This window comes from Phodopus roborovskii, unplaced genomic scaffold (genome assembly GCF_943737965.1).
Source record: "Phodopus roborovskii unplaced genomic scaffold, PHOROB, whole genome shotgun sequence".
Classification (NCBI taxonomy): domain Eukaryota; kingdom Metazoa; phylum Chordata; class Mammalia; order Rodentia; family Cricetidae; genus Phodopus; species Phodopus roborovskii.
In genome coordinates this window covers 1,097,358-1,116,784 of record NW_026126627.1, presented here as the reverse complement: position 1 = coordinate 1,116,784, position 19,427 = coordinate 1,097,358, and the positions used below count along the sequence as shown (strand labels likewise).

The window sequence follows — 19,427 nt, the reverse complement described above, 5'->3', positions numbered from 1 at the left end:
CTTTCAAGACAGCCACGTCTACACAGTGAAATCCTAAGCAAACCAAACCAAAGTAAAACAAAAAACTCTTTTTTACATATTATTTAAATCTCTTGGAAAAATGAATTCGCTTACCCAGCTCAACATCAGTCTTTCCTTCGGCTGGTTTTTAATTTTCATCAGGAAATATTTCTTCCTTATCCTCCAACCTGACACAGAAGCAGAAAGATGCTTATAGCTTCAGCATTTTTGCAACAGTTGATGTAAATTTTATTGACTAAGTGGTTAATCATAAGTGCATTTAGCAATCTTAGCCCAAACTATGTAGGGCCCAACCACTTAACAATGTTTATATGGAAAAGCTATACTGTAAAAATAATAAACAAAGAACATGGAAAAGCTAATAAAACAGCACTTCAGTGTAGACCTTCCGAAAATGACCAATGAAGAATGAATAAAGGTCCTGAAAATTACCAGCACGCTAGTCCTCTGACAGGGCTTTAACCAAGGTTAACAGGTATTAAACGTTAAGGACTATACTTCAAGAAGTAGGGAGGTAAAGGTAACATGAAGTCAACAGAGGTAGGTAGGGAGCTCAGTGGGATGACCAGGCATCCAGTTCCATTAGCAGAATGGGCACGCCAGCCTCTCACCTATGTCTTTCAATGGTTCTACCACCTCCCACTTTGGTTCTGATCGGAAGAACATGGAAACTTGTTGTAAGGCGATCTCTGTAACAACATTGTAGAAATCCATTAGTCAGATGTGTTAGTAAAGACCAAAGGCTTCATAATGCTCAGGCAAATGAAATTCCAGTAGTCTGTAGACTTCCTTAAGAAAAAAAAGATTAATAATCAAGGTTGGGTGGTAGTAGCTCACACCGTTTATCCCAGCACTTGGGAGGCAGAGGCAGGTGGATCTCTGTGTGTTTGAGGGCAGCCTGGGCTATAGCGTCCCAGGATAGTCAAGGCTACACAGTGAAACTATGTCTAAAAAACCAACCAAACAACAACAAAAAAACCAAAACACCAAAAAACAAACAAACAAACAAACAAACAACAACAACAACAAAAAACTCCTGATAAAAAAGGGAAGATTAAAAATAATGTAGACTTTTAGAATAGACCCTGGGAAATTGATGGACGCTGGGTAACAGCTGAGTTTAGTGGTAATGTACCAACAGTGCTTTCTTAAGTGCCATGGTTAAATCAGATGCTACCCTGAAAAAGTAGGTGAGGGGTGTCTAGAGAAACTATTACTGTAATTTCTCTGTAAACCTAAAATTACTCCAAAATTAAAGGACCATTAAAGAGCAAAAATAAGATCACTAATCACGTGGAAACATAATATTTTTAAAAACTAGGAAACCTAAAGTATGTAAACTAGCTGGCTAAGCCAGGAATTTCATCAGGTCATGACGAACGACTGAGATTCAGAAGGCATTTTAAGGTCACATGGAACAATATGTTCCAAGTGATATTTATCTAATCTTCATTCCTTGTGGAATTACAGCTTTCACAAAGAACTGACTAGCCATAAGTATATGATGAATAAGAGCCAGCATTTCAAAAAATATCTTCACAACAACATGGCTCAATTGTGGTGTGGTATGGAGTCCCTGTTTTCTTACAAATTTTTTAATCTTCTTTTTTGTTGTTCATTTATCATGCAAACGTTTTCCCTTTAACAAAGATAATGAAAAGAGGAAGTGCCTTCAAGTTCATTGTATTAAGAAACTATCAGAATAACTACTTTATACATTTCCCTCAAATAACATTACAGGATACCGTTTTGTCAGCAAGTAAGGCCACTCCAGATCCCGGAAAGTAAATAGCAATCTTCAAAACCGCCATGGAATTTCACCTCTGCCTGGCATTAATTACATTCCAAAGAGACTAGTGAGGCCTGGACTCACCAACAATTCTCTTCATATGTCAAAACATTCTTGCTGGGCGGTGGTAACTGACACCTTTAACCCCAGCACTGGAGAAGCAGAGGCAGGAGCATCTCTGTGAGTTGGATACCAGCTTGAGCTATACAGTGAGTTCCAGGACAATAAGGGCTGTTTCACAGAGAAACCCTGTCTTGAGGAAAAGCAAACACAGCTGAGGTGTGGCTCAGATGGTAAAACATTTGCCCAGCATTCATGAGGTCCTGGGTTCCAGCCTCAGGTCTGGCTACATAGAAAACTACAAGCTAAGCAGGGCTGCATGAGACCCTGTCTCTAAAACAACACAACAAAAACTCAGAGGAAAAACAAACAAACAAACAAAACAAAACCACAACATTTTCTCCTGGAATTGCTGAGAGCTTGGCAAACATTATCACTGCATATAGTACAGAACATTATGAGTGAAGAAGTTTGCAGGAGACAACAGTTGGCTGCTTGTTTACTGACTCACTATGCAAGGTGTCCCCTAAATATCCCAAGGAAAACATGACTACAAAATGCAAAACTGGCTCTATTTACATTGTTACATTCTGTTTACATTCTTAGCAGCTCTAAGATGCGACCTGGACTTTGGAAAGGGCTGGGGGTAGATAATAAGAACATCAATTTTTATTAGCTCTGGGAATGCTGTGCCTCTGTTTAAAATGGTGACACAGTAATTTTACCATTTCCAAAGTATGTTGAAAACAAGTTAAAAAGGAAACTATCTTAAGTGATAGTATCCATATCAACTTTGAGAAAATCAGGAAAATAATTTTCTACCTTACTACAACGTCACTTCAAGAAACTACATAGGACAGCATTCAAACTAAAGATAAGTCATAAACTACCAATCAACAATTCACTGTATATTACTAATGTTACTTCTGGCAGTTACGTCATCACCTGCCATCAGGTGCTTGTCCACTGTCAGCTAAGCACCACACACACCTGTCAGTCTGTCCTCTTGTTGCTCTTGCCTGTACTGTCTATTCTCTCGTGGTCCCAGTCTGAGGTGGCCTTTCGCTCTTGCACCCCCTCCATCCCCCCAGTAAATCTCTTGCACTACTCTCTTGTTGCTCATGGTGTGTCCTCCTGCCAAAGGTAACCAAGGGGCTGAATTTTATCCTTTCAGCTATGTGTCATGCACTATTAGAAATGGAGAAGTAGCAGGGAACAGATAGGATGGAATAGATATGTCCCTGATAAACTGGGGGCTGTGGATTAGATATTTACTTTAAACTTTGGTGGTCAGAGAGCTCGAGAAAGAAAATTTTCTTTTCACTGAACTGTTATCATAAAAAAATTGCATGGTAACTCATACTAATGCCCTCTCTTCCCAGATTCAGCACCAATGCTAAATTTCTCTGCATACAAGCCCATACCAGCTTCTACTTCCTTACCAAACCAAAACCCAGCTGCTAAAGCAAGGGTCTAGCTGGCTTTAGCTTCATAGCCCAAAATGTTTGGTTCACCTCCACACTGAGCTCTACCATCCACAATCCCTCCAGCTTGGCCCCAGCATCAGCATTCTCACAAGGACCAGCTATACCTGGGCCCAAATCTACTCCTAAACCCTCTTCCTCACCCATATCCAGGGCATCTGTCCCTCTCAGGGACCTTGCATGTCCTGAATTAGGACAGTTCTCTTCATTGCTGTAAAACTCAAGCTGGCAGGACATCTTTTAACTGAGGTAAAGCCCAGAGACCTTTGGAAATACTAATCCCCTACCCTGGGCTCCCCTTCTTGACTCAATGCCTGCTATTCTCCGCTGGCCCCTGTCTCTAAGCCTGCTGCACCTTCTAACCCTGTTTACTCTGTAACAGAGAAATCCCCCTGCATAAGTGCTGTGAGTGTTGCTGTACACTTAGCACCTGGCATATACAATACTGCTCAACTAATACTTGATGAAGAAATAACTAAAGACTCAATACATGGCTAATGGATGTGGAACTTCCCAATATAAAGATTAGAATGTGCAGAGCATCTCCCCAAAGGAATACATCTATCTTCTACTTATTTTCTTATAATATTTATTTATTTATTTATTTATTTATTTATTTATTTTTTCAAAGCAGGGTTTCTCTGTATTGCTTTGGAGCCTGTCCTGGAACTTGTTCTGTAGACCAGGCTGGACTCAAACTCACAGAGATCTGCCTGCCTCTGCCCCCCGAGTGCTGGGACTAAAGGCGTGCGCCATCAACACTCGTCTATAATATTTATTTTTAAACTTTGCTATTTTTACATTGTTAGCCAGCCATGGTAGCACATGCCTTTAATCCCAGCATTTGGGAAACAGAGGCAGGCACATCTCTGAGTACCAGGCCAGCCTGGTCTACAGAGCAAGTTCCGGGATAGGAAAACCCTGTCTTAAAAAAAGACATCCCTCTCCCACCAAAAAATTGTTGTTTCTTAGCTGGGTGGTGGTGGCACACACATTTAATATTTAATTCCAGCACTTGGGAGGCATGGGAGGTAGATAGATCTCTGTGAGTTCAAGTCAGCCAAGGCTACAGAGAATGCCAACAGACCCCTCACCCCCCCCAAAAACATGTTGTTTCTTTAGCCCTGCCAGACAATGGCCTTTGTTCTGAACAACATCTTTAACTGGGATTCTGTTTCCTAACCACTGATCAAGGATTTGTAAGTTTTAGGACTAGAACAGAACTTTCACCCTGGTCTGTTCCTCTCTGCCCCAGACTCTTCCAGACTCTTCCAAGGGCATATGTAAGTTTTTACCTTTATAGTCAGTCATTTAGATAAAACCTGTAAAAGGTCGGGCAGTAATTACAGGTTGGGCAGATTGTGGCCTCTGGGAGGACAGGAGAAAGCTGCTGATGTCTTAGGAGATCTGGCTGCCTACCCTAGGACTCAGTTGGCAATAGAGTCCCCCACAAACAAGGGTCTCAATCAGTGTTCTAGGCACAAGGAAAAGTAGTTATGCTGATTTGGGTTACCACTCCAACACAGAATTCAAATCTTGCTGAAGAGGGTTAGCAATCTGATAATTTGGAAGCTGAGATTTGGTCTTGTTTAGAGAGGTACAAAATGTTATGCCAGTGGGGTGTGCAGAGGGTCAGAAGGAGCCAGGGCCATACTGCAAGTTCCAGGAGTGGGCTGCCCAAGCTGGCAAAAGGAAGTAACCTGTGCCACCCCTCTTCTGAGGCAGCTGGTAAACCAAATTAGAAGCAAGGCAAATTCTGATATTTCATTCAAAGGAGAAATAAATCGGCTTCCTACTGTTTCATCTCAGGACTCAGTCCTCTAACAGTAGCTAGACTCTGGCAGATTTGAATTCCGGTATGAATTCCTATGGACCTTCTTATACTCTGGCCATATCTGCTTTGCATTCCTAACATTCAGGTCTGCTGTGGGGGGCAGGAAAGAGCAAAGATAGATAACCTAGGGGTGGAATGGGAAAAGTAGGGGACTAGAGTCAGACAGATTCCTGATAGGCAGACAGAATAATGAAGTAGGTAATAAAGATGGCAAAGTCCCACCTTCCTCAGATGCCTCACCAGGGACAAAATCTTCAAAGGCTCTTCAGCCTACAGACAGCTCAGACCAGCAGTCTAAAAAAGGACCAGGACATGTTTACATCACCCTCCCCAGCATTGCTCAAACTGACCAACACTGAACTAGGAAGAGGATCCCTTAAAAACTCTAAAAACCTCAAGGAAAGACTGAGCTTCAGCTCAGCTTTGCAGAGGGTCTTTCTCTCTCTCTCTGTGGCTTTCCTCACCCCTCATGGAGGCTTTTCCTTACTCTGCTGTGTTAAGATTTCCCCTGCGGCTCCCTGTTTCACTCAAGATCTTTCCAGGCTTTTACTTCTTTAACTAGCAGAGAAAACAAACCAAATCAAAATCCTTAGAAGGTAACAGAAGGAAAAGAGACAAACTTCTAGAAATCAAATAGCTTTTTTACTTGGAAATATTCTGGCAGGACCAGAGCCAAACAAATGTGCAGGGACACATCTTTGAACACCTAAGTATCCTCATCTATAAGACAGTTGGGACCTAAGAGAGGAACCATTCAGTAAAATCCTTGCCGTGTAAGCATGAGAGCCTGAATTTCGAGTTTAAGCACCCATGTGAAAACTTAGAGGCATTGACCAATGCACTGAAATCCTGTGCTGTAGAGACAGAGATAGGATCCCTAGGGCGAGCTGGCCAGCCAGCCCTAGAAAATGGCAAGTTTCAGGTCAGTGAGAGGCCCCGTCTTAAAAAAAAAATAAAAAAATAAAAATTAGGTGAAGAGTGAAAGATACCCGACACCAACTTCTGGCCTCCACATGCACACATACATTTGCACGCGCGCGCGCGAGCACACACACACACACACACACACACACACACACACACACACGGTTAATTTTAATACAACAGCTCTAAGATGCCTCAGGTATCTACCCCATGAGAATTGTCACTCTCTGGTCCAAGCTCTTTAAATACAAGGAATGCATGTGCTTCATGCCTACCCTGGCACATGGTGTGGCATGTCTTTGATGCTGGCTGAATAGAAGTCATCAGCAGAGCTCTCAGGAGATAATGCTGACAAAACATAAAGAGGGCTAAGCTGAGTCATTAAAGCCATCCCGATGACCTGCTGACAATTTTGGAACAGTCAAGGTGGGACTTAGAGAAAGGAACGAAAGGAACAAAAGGCAGCGGCAGAGCTGAGGCTCTTCTGAGTTCCAGCCCAGTGTCTACAGGCTTTTGATTAAGAAGGAAAGAATTGACTTTGTAACACACATTATTTTTCTTGGCTAGATTCTGGAAAAGCATTTTCCTTAGACCTGCATGACATGCACTAGAAAATGGCAAGCACAATCTCAACTCGGTACTTTGGATAAGTTCCTGCGATACCAACTATACCTGGTTAGAGAACCTCACTGTGAGCAGACAGCTCAAATTCAGCTGCATGAGACTGGCTGGGAGACTCACAGACTCCACACAGACATGCACAAGTCTGAGAACTGGGAGGGCTTGGTGCCTAACAGGAAACAGGCTTCCAGGTCCCCACCCTCCAAACAGGAATGAGAGGAGTCTCCTATTAATTCAAATACAGTAATTTTTGTTTGGCATTTTTGAAATAGCATCCCACTTTGTTGTTCAAGCTGGCCTGGAACTTACTGTGTAACATAGATTGCTCTTACTTAAACTTATGGTAATCCTTCTCCCAAGTGCTAGAGTCTGGCTTAAAAAGATTGTTCTAAAAGTCCCAATAACAGAATCTATTCCCTTAACAACTAGAGTTCTATTCAGATAACCTTAATGCAGAGCTTGGCTTTCAACGATTTGTTTATCAGGGCAGGTCTACAGTAGCTTTAATGGACCCTAAAGGCTACACCAGAGTGAAGGAGGTATTAAGTTCTTTCTTCTGTTGACATGAGGCTTAGGTATTTGATGCTAAGTTTGTGTGTAACCAGTAGGGGAGCAAAAGCCTTGATCCTGGGGAGCCACCCTCTGTGCATGGCCCTCAAGAACCTCAGGGAGGAGGTATGAGGACACAGAAACAGCCCTTCTCAATCAACATTACATTTAAAGACAAGTTAAAGAAGCAGGCATATTACACACTATGAACACAAACCAGATTGAGGCTGTGGGTTGGTTGTCTGCTCTGTTCCAAAGAGAAGATAATAGGCAGACCAGAAGTACACAGACATACTGTTTTTCATCTATGTTTTATCTGTATAGGCACCAGAAACATTCTGGAAGAAGTTAAGTCCCTCCTATAAATGTATAAAAAATTACAACCAAGCAAATCTTTGCAAAGAAACACTACCCTGTTACAAATGTGTTTATGTCTCCACTATGTTGGTGCTGAGGATGGGCCCTACTTGAGTGCACTCACAGACCATTTCTTACCAGTGTAGTTTGCAGAATAGTTGTTTGGGTCTAGGAACTTCTTAAGAAGCTCACAATTGGACAAGACATGATTTGCCATGATAACATTAAGGTAGTTCTGCAAGCCTCTCTGTCTCTCTGCGATGAATTCACGATCCATGTTTCCAATCAGTTTCTTAGGAGGAAGAGGCAGACTCAGGCCTGCAATCTGAAAGAACAGAAAGAAAAACGGGAAGAAGGAGGGGGAGTTATACTTGTGTTATCCAGAAGTAAGTTTGATATCTGAATCTCAAACTATTATAGTTTAAATTGTTAAAATATAAAACAATGCAGACTTCGAAGATCAGAAATTATATATATATATATATATATATATATGTTGATATTTATACATAAAACTATATAGCTCATGATTGATAAAATTATATACTGATCATAGTAACTGATTTTTTTCACTTGTACAAAAGTTTTATTGGACATGGTGCCAAGAGAAACAATTGGTTTTAAAAAGTTCCCACTAGCAGTCCTGTGACGCTATACCCTCCAGTCCACTGATCAGGGTCTTTAGACCCTGCGACAGCCACAGCAGTCCTCCTGTCTGACCTTTTGGCAGTCGGGAATGCTTAAATTGTTTGTAATATTTCCATGAAGGGATTAAGTTCTCCTCCACAGCTGAGATGTGGTGGTGAATGCCTTTGATACCAGCACTCCAGAAGCAGGCAGGTCCCCGAGTTCAAGGCCAGCTTGGTGTACAGAGAAAGATCCAAGCTACAAGAGAAACCTTGCCTTGAAAAGCAACAAAAAAATTCTTTTTGATAGTTCTAACCCTATCTTGCATATCCTATCTCACAATCCAGTTACATTAGTGAATACATTATGTTTACACTAGGTACACTACGTAAATAATATTCCTTACAATTACATTCATAACAACTGCTGAGCCTTTTTTTTTTTTTTTTTTTTTTTTTTGGTTTCTGTGATATAAACAGGCTCCTATGAGGTTATCTGCTTCCCGTCTCAGAATCCTGCCTTCTTATATCTAATTTCTAGGTCTCATTTGGGTTTCCCTTTTTCTTTTGTTGTTTTTTAAGACAGGTTTGTATTAGTTTGAATGTAATTGGTTCCCATATCTCATAGGTGTGCTTTTGCTGGATTGGGTGTGGCCTTGTTAGAGGAAGTGTGTCACCGTGAAGGTGGGCTTTGTCTCAGTTTACGTTCTGTTGCCTGCAAGATGTAGGACTCTCAGCTATTTCCAGCACCATGTCTGCCTGCATATTGCCATGCTCCCTGTCATGAAAATAATGGACTGAACCTCAAAACCTGCAAGCTGCTGCCTCAATTAAATGTTTGCCTTTTTTATTATTATTTATTTTTCTTATTTTACATATCAATCCCAGTTCCCTCTCCTTCCCTCCCTTCCTCCCAAATGTTTTCCTTTTTAAACGTTGCCATGGTCATGGTGTCTCTCCACAGCAATATAAACCCCAACTAAGGCAAAAAATTTTTTGTAAAGATTTATTTATTATATACATAGTATTCTGTCTGCATGTATGTCTGCATGCCAGAAGAGGGCACCAGATCCCACTATAGATGGTTGTGAGCCACTACCTGGTTGCTGGGAAATTGAACTCAGGACCTCTGGATGAGCAAGCAGGGTTCTTAACCTCTGAGCCATCTCTCTAGCCCCTAGACACTTTTTCTACCATGGAGTGAGGTATTGCTGTGATAGGCTTGACCATGGTTCTTTTTTATTTGTTTGTTTCTTTGTTTTGCTTTTTGAGACAGGTTTTTCTTTGTAACTGCCTTGGCTGTCCTGGAACCAACTCTGTAGAGGGCTGGCCTTGAAATCACAGTGATCTGCCTGCCTCTGCCTCCTGAGTGCTGGGATTAAAGGAATGCAACGCCACTGCCTGGCCCTTGACCATACTTTTGTTTGGAGGAATTTTAATTAGGAAGCAGTGGGATGCTTTAAGCACTGCTTAATGGGCCATACTAATAGGCGCATGGAAGACAGTGGTGCCAAGAGTTATCTGAACTCAAGAGGTTTCAGGAGAGTTTTACAATGTTGCCTAGTATGTTGTACTTATGATATTTTCATGAAGAAAGTGGCTACCTTTTGTCCTTGTTGGAAAAGTATGCCTGAGGCTAAAGTGAAGAGGTTGGGATTAATTCCATTGGCAGAGAAAATCTCAAAACAACCTAGTATAGATTCTGCTGTGTGGTTGTTAGTGGTAACTGTAGTGAAGATTTCTCATGATGAGGATTAAGAGAATATAAAATCTGAGGAGAAAAGGAATGTCCTTAAGTGCTATATTCTAGGAAGCAGTGACCTCAGGGCAAGATTCCACACAGCTAAGTTTGCAATGTGTGAAAAGGAACTGAAGAAAAGCTTAGAATCAGGTGTGATTGACACCTTTAATCCCAGCACTCAGAGACTGGCAGATCTCTGAGTTTGAGGCCACCCTGGTCTAGAGATCTAGTTTCAGGACAGCCAAGTTTAGGCAGTGAAGGACTTGTAAAGCGGTAAAGATTAATTGAACATGGGGGCCACATTCCAGCCACTGCAAGCAGCAGAATTTGACAGCTTCAGCAAGTGGTTCTGGCTTTGGAGGTAAGGACAGAAGAAGCTGGTTATGGAATTTGCCCCCAAGCCACAGAAGCCAGGCATATATCAGGGGTGTCTCTGAATGGAGACACAGAGAGGCCGTTTCATGACACTGTGAAGCTGAAGCTGGATTGCCTTGTAGAACCCAAGATGTTAGAGATACCAGGGTTGTGGGATAGCTGCCTAGGAGAACTATTAACAGGGAGTGGAGCCAGCCCAAGAGAAAGAAGTGTGTTGCAGCCAATGGAGAGTTTTGACATCACACATGAAGATGTAGAGTTTGGAGTTTGTACAGATGGCTTTTGGTTTTGCTTCGGTCCAGTATTTCTTTGCTATGCTCCCTTCTCAGTTTTGGAGTGATAATGTCTATCTTGTGCCATTATATGTTGGAAGTATATGATCTGGTTTTTATTTTATTTTATTTTAATTTTACAGGGAGTTACAGTAAGAGATTCGATGAATCTCAGAAGAGAATTTGAACTTTGAACTTTTAAACATGGTTGAGACTGTGGTAGAATATGCGGACTTTTGAAGTTGAACTAAATGCATTTTGCATTATGATACTGTTACAAGCTTATGGGGGCCAGGGAGTGGAATGTAACTGGGCCCCAAAATCTCATAGGGAGTGACACTATTAGGAGGTGTGGCTTTGTTGGAGTGGGTAGGGCCTTGTTGGAGGAAGTGTGTCACTGTGGGGGGGGTGGATTTTGAAGTTTCTTTTGCTCAAGCTTTGCTCAGTGTGACCCAACCATTTCCTGTTGCCTTCCAATCAAGATGTAGCCAGCACCATGTCTGCCTGCAGGCCACTATCTCCCTGTCATGAAGATAATGGACTGAACCTTTGAACTATAAGCTGCTACCTCAATTACATTTTTTCCTTTCTAAGAGTTGCTGTGGTCATGGTGTCTCTTCATAGCAATAGAAACCCTAAGACAGGGTTTCTCTGTGTAATGGCCCTGGCAGTCCTGGAACTTGTAGACCAGGCTGGCCTCAAACTCTCAGAGATCTGGCTGCCTTTACCTCACACGTGCTGGGATTAAAGCTGTGCACCACCACACCTAGCTTCATTCAGATTTTCAACACAAAATGTTTTGTTGTGGTTTTCACTTCTGCATTTCTATTTGTCCCTGAAGGTGCACACATGCGTGAGTGCGTGTAAAGTCAATTTATTATTGCTTGAAAAGCAAAGCAATGTCACTTACAAAGAGGAATACTATAGTGCTATTTGACACTTGTACCAAAAAACAAAAAAGCAATCCAAATGTTATGCATATTGATTGACTAAGGGTTAGATCTAATGAGAAGGAGGACATCTTATATTTAGAAAAGGCTGCATGGTGTGCTATTGACAGACCCTAACTCAGGTTCCACTCAGACTTTTCCAGCAACAATGACACAGGCAAATGAATGACATAAGGCGTGTGGTTGGAATGAGAATGGTTCCTTAGGCGCATGTATGTGGTGGAACTTGGTCCTCAGCTGGGGCTTCCGCTTGGTGGGGGGGGGGGGGTAGGAGGTATGGTCTTGCTGGAGGAAATATGTTACTAGGGGCAGGTTTTCAGAGCCTGCAGCCTTGCCCTCCCTGAAGTCCACTCTTTCTTCTTCTTGCTTGTACTTCAAGATAGGAACTCTCAGCTGCCTATTCCATCCTCAATGCCTGCCACCTGCTGCCGTGCTGTCACTACCATCAGGAACTCTAACCCTCTGGAAAGCTGTCAAAATAAACTTTCTTCTATGAGTTGCCTTGGTGGTGGTTTTCTGTTCATTCGTTTGTTTTGTTTTTATCACAGCAACAGAAAGTAATGAGTACAATATGATGGGGAAAAAAGGCTAACTGGAAAATCTAAGTTGCCTATCCTGTGCAATTATGAAAATGTTTCAGACACAATAAGGACAAAATTTCTATTGTAGCACAGTTTGTCACCAATTGAAGTGGTTTTCCCCATTCATAAAAATTAAGCTTTATCTAAGCAGTTTTTTCACTTGATCTTAGCAGAAAAGGTCAAGAAGTGGTTACAGTTTCTTACTTAGCTATCATGCATACGTACAACGCACATCACTCAGCATGCCAATCATTGTATTTGATGTTGCTCAGGGGCAGAAAGAATTACTAAGGCCATATATTAATATAGCCTAAACATATAACTGGTATATCCCTTAAAAATACCTTATGAAATCGTAGGATATAATCTTATTTTGTATAAATCATGTGATGTGCTCATATATGGAAAGGAACACTGTCTTTTTCTTTCCTCAAAAACTTTAATTTTTAAAAATGTTATGTGCATAACTGTTTCTCTTGCATTTATGTCTGTGCACCATGTGCATGCCTAGTGCCCACAGAAGCCAAAAGAGGGCTTCAGAGCCTCTAGAACTGGACATATGGATGGTTGTGAGCTCCAGACTGGTCCCTCTCCTTACTCCTTTCCATCATCAGACTTTAACAATTATCTTCAATCATATGCCAGTAAGTGTTCTAAACACTCAACACCTTAATTTATCTCATTATAAAGTAAGTTCTCCAAGGTCAACAATGAGTAGTAAAATTCAAATCATATACAACATATGGAGTATGAGAGAGCACAGAAGTCCAAGCTCTTTATTTGAGAATGAAAAAATGAGACCTAAGAGAAGAGATGACTAACACCAGACCAGAGCCTGGATTCCCATCGTATCCACCCCTTTCTCCTGTCCTTTTCACTGCTGCATGGTCTTCCTGGCTGGCTGCTAATTTAACATTACATTTATTTGAAATACAGTGCTTTTTGTTTCCTGTGTCATTGCTGTGAAATATGATAACCATAAAACTTTTTGGAAAACACAGACTTTTCTTCTATTTTTTTTTTCTTATATAGCTTAGTTTACATGAAATTTAACAGAACATGGAAAGTACCAAACACTATAAAGAGCTAGGGGGAAAAAGACCTCAACCCTCAATCCTGCCACCTGGCGATCATCAGTGAACATTTTGACATATTTCCTTCCAATCTTTTTTCCTAAACATTTCATATGTCATATGGTATATAAGTTTATATTCTGAAATGTATACTAAAGTATGTTTCTATTGTACCCAGACCCTCTCCAAACTTGGGATTCTATTCCTCTCCTTCAGCAGGAATCCACTTATCTGCAGAGAATAATCAGACCCTGAAAACCATGGTCAGAGTTTCATTATGAGGTCTCTAAGTCCTTTGGTTATAGATGCTGTTTTAAAACTATTTCACTGCTAAAAGTTACATGTACTTTCTTCTGTTTGTTTACTTGGATGAAGAGAAAACTCCCTCTGCCAGATGTGGTGGACATTCCTACAATCCCAGCTTTTGAGACGACAGGAGGATCAGGAGGAGTTCGAGGTCATATTGGGCTACATAATAAGCTGGAAGCCAGCTACACTATATGGAACCTTATCTCAAAACAGCCCCCCCAAAAAAAACCCTAAAAATACATACACAGTATGTGGATATCTGCATTTGAAATAAGATGCAGGGCTGGAGAGATGGCTCAGACGTTAGGAGCATTGAATGCTCTTCCGAAGATCCTGAGTTCAATTCCCAGCAACCACATGGTGGCTCACACATTCTGTAATGAGATCTGGTGCCCTCTTCTGGCCTGCAGGCAAACATGCAGACAGAACACTGCATACACAATAATTAATTCTTAAAAAAATAAATAAATAAGACGCATATCGGAAGCACTGATTTTAAAAAGGAAAAAACTAGACTGAAGCAAAAATAATTCCCAGGCTAGTACATGGCAAGATTTATCTTAAGAAAATAATAACCATTCAATACTGTCAACATGTTTGTTACATAAGAATTCAACTGGTCATACTAAAGTTAAAACCAAATATCGTCTGAAGGTATGGCTCAGTGGTAGAGAGAGCCTGTGGCACCACGTGAAAGACCCTGCACTCAGTCCCCAGAGCTAAACTGCAAGGGTCAAAAGCACAACAAAAATCAACTACACATTGTCCTGCAGATTTGTGGGCCAACTGAAAAAGAAAAAGTACTCATGCTTTTACAGTAAATAATGTTTGGGCTCTACTGAAAGCATTTTCTCAAGTCTGACATAAAATATGGCTGTATGAAGGAAAAGGAAGCATTATGTTCCTTTCTGCCCAGAAGTTCTCCTGACCTTGGTGCACACCATCAGAAGTCACCCAGCATATGTGATAGCTAGCTCACTAAGGAAGGAAGGGAGCCAGTCCTGTGCCTCCCAGATGACCTGGTCATCAACTAAGTACTCCAGCTCACACTGAAAGGCTTCTATTACCACTCAAATCTGAGGAATGGCACAAGCCTGACAGTCTTTAGCACTCCACAGCTCTTGAAGACCAGTCTGCCAGGGAGAGAATTGACATAACCAGGGATTCTGATGGTGCTGAAACCTATCTAGGAGCCTTCAACTAGTGGCACTGGCTATCTTTCCAGACAAAGCCTTTGCACAGCTTCCTCTTTTTTTGTTTTTGTTTTTTGTTTTTTCTCTGTAGCTTTGGAGCCTATCCTGGAACTCTGTAGGCCAGGCTGGCTTCAAACACACAGAGATCCGCCTGCCTCTGCCTCCCGAGTGCTGGGAATAAAGGCCTTCACTACCACTGCCCAGCTCCAGCTTTCTTCTTTTGATTAAGGGCATCACAGAATGGAAGAGATCTAGAAAGGTGTACTTCAGAGAAATCATCAAACAGAAAAAGACTGTTATGGTTTAAAGCTGATCCACAGTGTTAACTGCAGGGAAGCCCATCAGGAAAGAAAAGGACAGCACACCAGATACACCTACATGAACTCTAGCAACCTATGTAGTCAGTTGTCATCCACAAAGAAACTAACCATACAACTTCTAACCAGTAAGACATCATAAACAACCAATGTGTGTCACCAGTGTTTTGGAACATTTACCTGCAAGCTGTTGTTAAGTAAATCGAAGTCACTGTATCTTCTAACAATCTGGAAGAGACAAGACAGCAGTGTTTTGATTCAGCAAAGGCATTCCTCTCCACCTCCTGACCTGGGATTCTTTGGGGCTCCAGAGCCGGAGCACTTGTGCCAGGCCAAGCACTGCTGCCTAGTATTCACTCTGATCAGTAAGCTCAGAAAACACATAGCAGTCTCCAAAGTATGCCTGGGCTGCAGTAAATTGGTTAATACTGGCCAAATTCAAAAGGCATCAACAAGAGATTTAAACAGCAAAAAAATTTTTGTCTTGTTTTCAGGTCAAATTGCCTTTCAAATATCTTTCATATTAACTGAGTACATGGAAGGATAGATTAATGATTTGCAAAAGAAAAAGAAATTTTACTGAGCATGAAGTGAAAACAAAAGGAAACAGACAGCTTTGATTCCATTTGTCCTTGTCAGGAGTAAAATATCATGCAGTCAAAATGCCATCTCCCATGGAGATTGTCTGTTTCTGAAGGTAAGACTGCATCACCTCTTCCCAAACAGTCCAGCTTTTATGTCCCGTGTCATTTCTTGGTTATACTGATATTACTGCTTAGAACATAGCCAAATCCCACTAGCCCTGGTATGGTGGCTACTTTTATGTCAGTATGACACAGCTGAAGTCATATGGTAAGGGGGAATCTCACTTGAGAAAGTGTTCCCAGCCTGTTGGCCTGTGTTACATTTTATTCATTGATGGATAATTGACGGGAAGGAGCCAGCTCTCTGTGGGTGTGCCACTATGGGCTGGGTCCTGAATGCTGTAAGAGAGCAGGCTCAGCAAGGCAAAAGGAACAAGCCAGAAAACAGGATCCCCCATGGCCCCTGCTTCAGTTCTTTCCTCCATGTTCCCGCCTGTCTTTCCTCGGTGATGGACTTACAAGCTACAAGGTGAATGAAATAAACCCTCCTCCCCAAGTTGCCTTTGGTCTTAGTGTTTTATTACAGTTAGAAACCACAAATAAGGCATCTCAGTAAGGTAATCATTGTGCTTTTGAATAGTTAGACTTCAGTCTTTATCAATGGTTCTCAAATGTATGTAGATAAATTACCTAGATACCACCTAGAACCTCCCCTAAAGACAGTTTCATTCAGTAAGGCTCCAGTGGAGTCTAAGAGTCCATTTTTGTTAATTACCCCAGGTTTATAAGGCAGTAGAGCTAGAAAAACTTCCATCAGGGCTTAACTATTCTGGTAGGACAATTCTTGTCAAATATACATAATGATGTATGTGTGTGTGTGTGTGTGTGTGTGTGTGTCCATCCCTGATTACAAGGAAGCCAAAGAAGCCAAAGATAGGACAGTGCTTAATTGCAAGGAAATGCATGTTGCAAGCTGCTCTGCCAACTGTGTAACCTCAGACCTGTTACTGACCTCAAAAGTTTTAAATGGGAATATGCTGCTACCGAGGAATGGTTGAAGAGTGGAGTAAATTAATGTGTTGAAAGTAGTGAACACTTCATAAACTCAACAGATAGTAGATGTGATAAATATTCAAATAAAAGCAGTCTGAGACTTTAGGCAAAGAAAAGACTAACTACAGCTGGAGCACTGTGGTCAGAGACTGTGTAAGATGAAGCCAAGGTTTGAGCTGGGTCGGAAAGCACAGACAATGCTATTAGAAGGGGCAGGATGGTGACCCTAGGCAGCCCCATGAAGGGTCAGCTACCCTTTTCCAGCCAGCCAGGAAAGACCTTTTCTCCATGTCTTTTTCTCTTTAAGGCCAGCATTGAGAAAAGCAGAGCCAGGGACCTCAGAAAGAGCCTTCCTTAGGGACAATGAAGGAGCTACCCAGTTGTCCAACAGTAAACTTGTCCATAAAATGAGGTGACCTGACTACACATCATTTTTACCTGGTGAGTCACTTCAAGTTTCTGGGCTGAGTTGGAGAACAGCTTTCTATTCTGCCAGGTAACCCCATATACACATGAACTAAGCACCAGGAACAAAGACTTTGTACATCTGTCTTAAAGCTAAAGACATGTGGTGCTGAAGAAATGGTTCAGGGTTAAGAGCACATACTACTCCTCAGGGGCCCAGGGTGCATCCCAACACTCAAATCATGTGACTCATAACTGCCTGTCATGGAATCCAACTTCCTCTTCTGGCCTTTGTGGGCATGACATTCACTTACTCAAACCCACAGTGAGACACACACGCATACACATAAATTTGAAAAGAAAAGAAAGAAAGAAAGAAAACTAAAGGCTTACACCTAAAAGAAATATGATTTGTACTATATGAATATGCTGACTTTTCCAGATCTTCTGATATCCTAAGAGAGCTTTGGCCACAGCTTAAACATTTTCTTCTAATAGACAAAAAAAGCTTACCTGCCAGCTGTTTTCTGTGGAAATTCCTCTTTGTACCCTGATGATATATTCCTAAAAGGGATAAAAGAAAGAGCCTTAGCTGTACTGTACAAAAGAAAAAAATGTGGGTAGAGGATGTGGCTGAATGGCCATAGCCTCAGTAGGCATGAAGGCGGCACTGGGTTCACACTCAGTACAGGGGCAGCAGGGGGCCACTGGCCATAGTGGCCAGAATCTGTACTCCCAGCATTAGGGAGATTAAGGCAGGAGAACAAGTTCAAGGCCAGTTTGTATTACATGGTGAGATTCTGTTTCAGTAAAAGAATCATATATGGATAAATGTATGACTTCAAAGAAACAGTTGGAGCATTAGCTCAACAGTTAAGAGTGTTTGTTGCTCTTGCAAAAGATGTGGATTCTGTTCCCAGAACCCATAGGGCAGTTCACAACCATTGGTAAATCAAGGGTATAAGATACACTCTTTTGCTCTCCAAATACAGCAGGCATGCACATGGTATACATATATACACAGGAAAAATACACATAAAACAAAGAAATCTAAAGGAAAAAATTATTTGTGTGTGTGATGTTTTGTTTGTTTTTGTTTTCTTCCAAGACAAGGTTTCTCTGTGTAGCTCTGGCTGTCCTGGAACTCTGTAGACCAGGCTGGCCTCCCGGAGATCTGCCTGCCTCTGCCTCGCTAGAATGAGAATTAAAGGACACAAGAATGAGGATTAAAGGACACTATGCCCTCCTTTTAAAAAAGCTTATAAACCCTTGGTTTATCCACCATCATGGAGCCCTCATCTAGTACCTGTTGGAAACAGAAGCAAACACCCATAACTAAATACTGAGTCAAACTAGAATCCAGATGCAGAGGGAGAGGACAAGACCAGGTTGCAGAAACACATAGAGACAGCTTACCTGAACAAGGAGGAGCTAACAGGCCCCCAGACTGATAGCTGGGAAGCCAGCATGGGACTGACTCAGGCCTCCCCTGAATATGGGTCTCAGCCAGAAGGACTGAGCAGTCTAAGGGACCTCAGACAATGGAACTAGGATGTATTCCTGGAGCACAAAAGGACCTTGCGGTCACATCCCCCAAGGAGGGATACTGCTTTAACCTAGAGACAGGAGAAAAGACCTAGTCCCTACTTCAAATGACTTGACAGACTTACATGACCCTACCTGGATGGCATTGCCCTACATGTGGAATTGGGGTGGGGGGATGGGAGGGGAGGGTGGTTAGGGTGCATGTGAGGGGGCAGAGAGGGTAAAAGGGAGGGAGGAAGGGAGGAAGAGGGAACTGGGATCGACATGTAAAATAAAAAATAATTTAAAAAAAGATTATTATAAACATACATGCACACACATACATGCACATAAAAGTACACATACATATATGCACATTACTTTTGGCAAATGCAACATACTTGTAAAAAAATATTTTCAGTACCTAAAGCTTATTATTAATAATTTAAAAACTTTTAAAATAAAAAAAAGCTTATAAACACACTTAAAATATTATAGGCTGTACATACGGAATTGGGAAACTCCATCTGTAATGTTCTTAGTGCTCACACTATGTTCAGAAAGTTTCAGATTTACCAGTGCAATGATGCCTGAAATCCTGACACCTTGCAATTCGAGCACTAGGGAGACAGAGGCAGGAAGGTCACCAGTCTGAAGTCAGCCTAAGCTACATCACCTATGCATAATGAGACCCTTCGTCCAAAAAAAAAAAAAAAAAAAAAAAAAAAAACAGGGTAAAAATATTCAACACAAATTCACATTCACGTCAGAGCAAAGAAAATTAC

General features: G+C 41.6%; 1 protein-coding gene across 21 annotated transcripts in view; it reads right to left on the bottom strand.

Moving 5' to 3' along the window:
* Positions 1-19,427, bottom strand: part of Pxk (PX domain containing serine/threonine kinase like) — a 65,997-nt gene that overhangs the window by 25,848 nt on the left and 20,722 nt on the right. For 18 of the 21 annotated variants that reach the window (XM_051206732.1, XM_051206733.1, XM_051206739.1 and 15 more), the window contains exons 2-7: positions 17,632-17,682; positions 15,257-15,304; positions 13,811-13,996; positions 7,778-7,964; positions 633-710; positions 115-188 (exon numbers count right to left, since the gene is read on the bottom strand). In XM_051206732.1, the coding sequence (XP_051062689.1) occupies positions 115-188; positions 633-710; positions 7,778-7,964; positions 13,811-13,996; positions 15,257-15,304; positions 17,632-17,682 (624 nt within the window). Of the gene's footprint in view, positions 1-114; positions 189-632; positions 711-7,777; positions 7,965-13,810; positions 13,997-15,256; positions 15,305-17,631; positions 17,683-19,427 lie in introns of those variants that run through there. The other 3 variants (XM_051206734.1, XM_051206753.1, XM_051206754.1) reach the window with 2 other exon arrangements.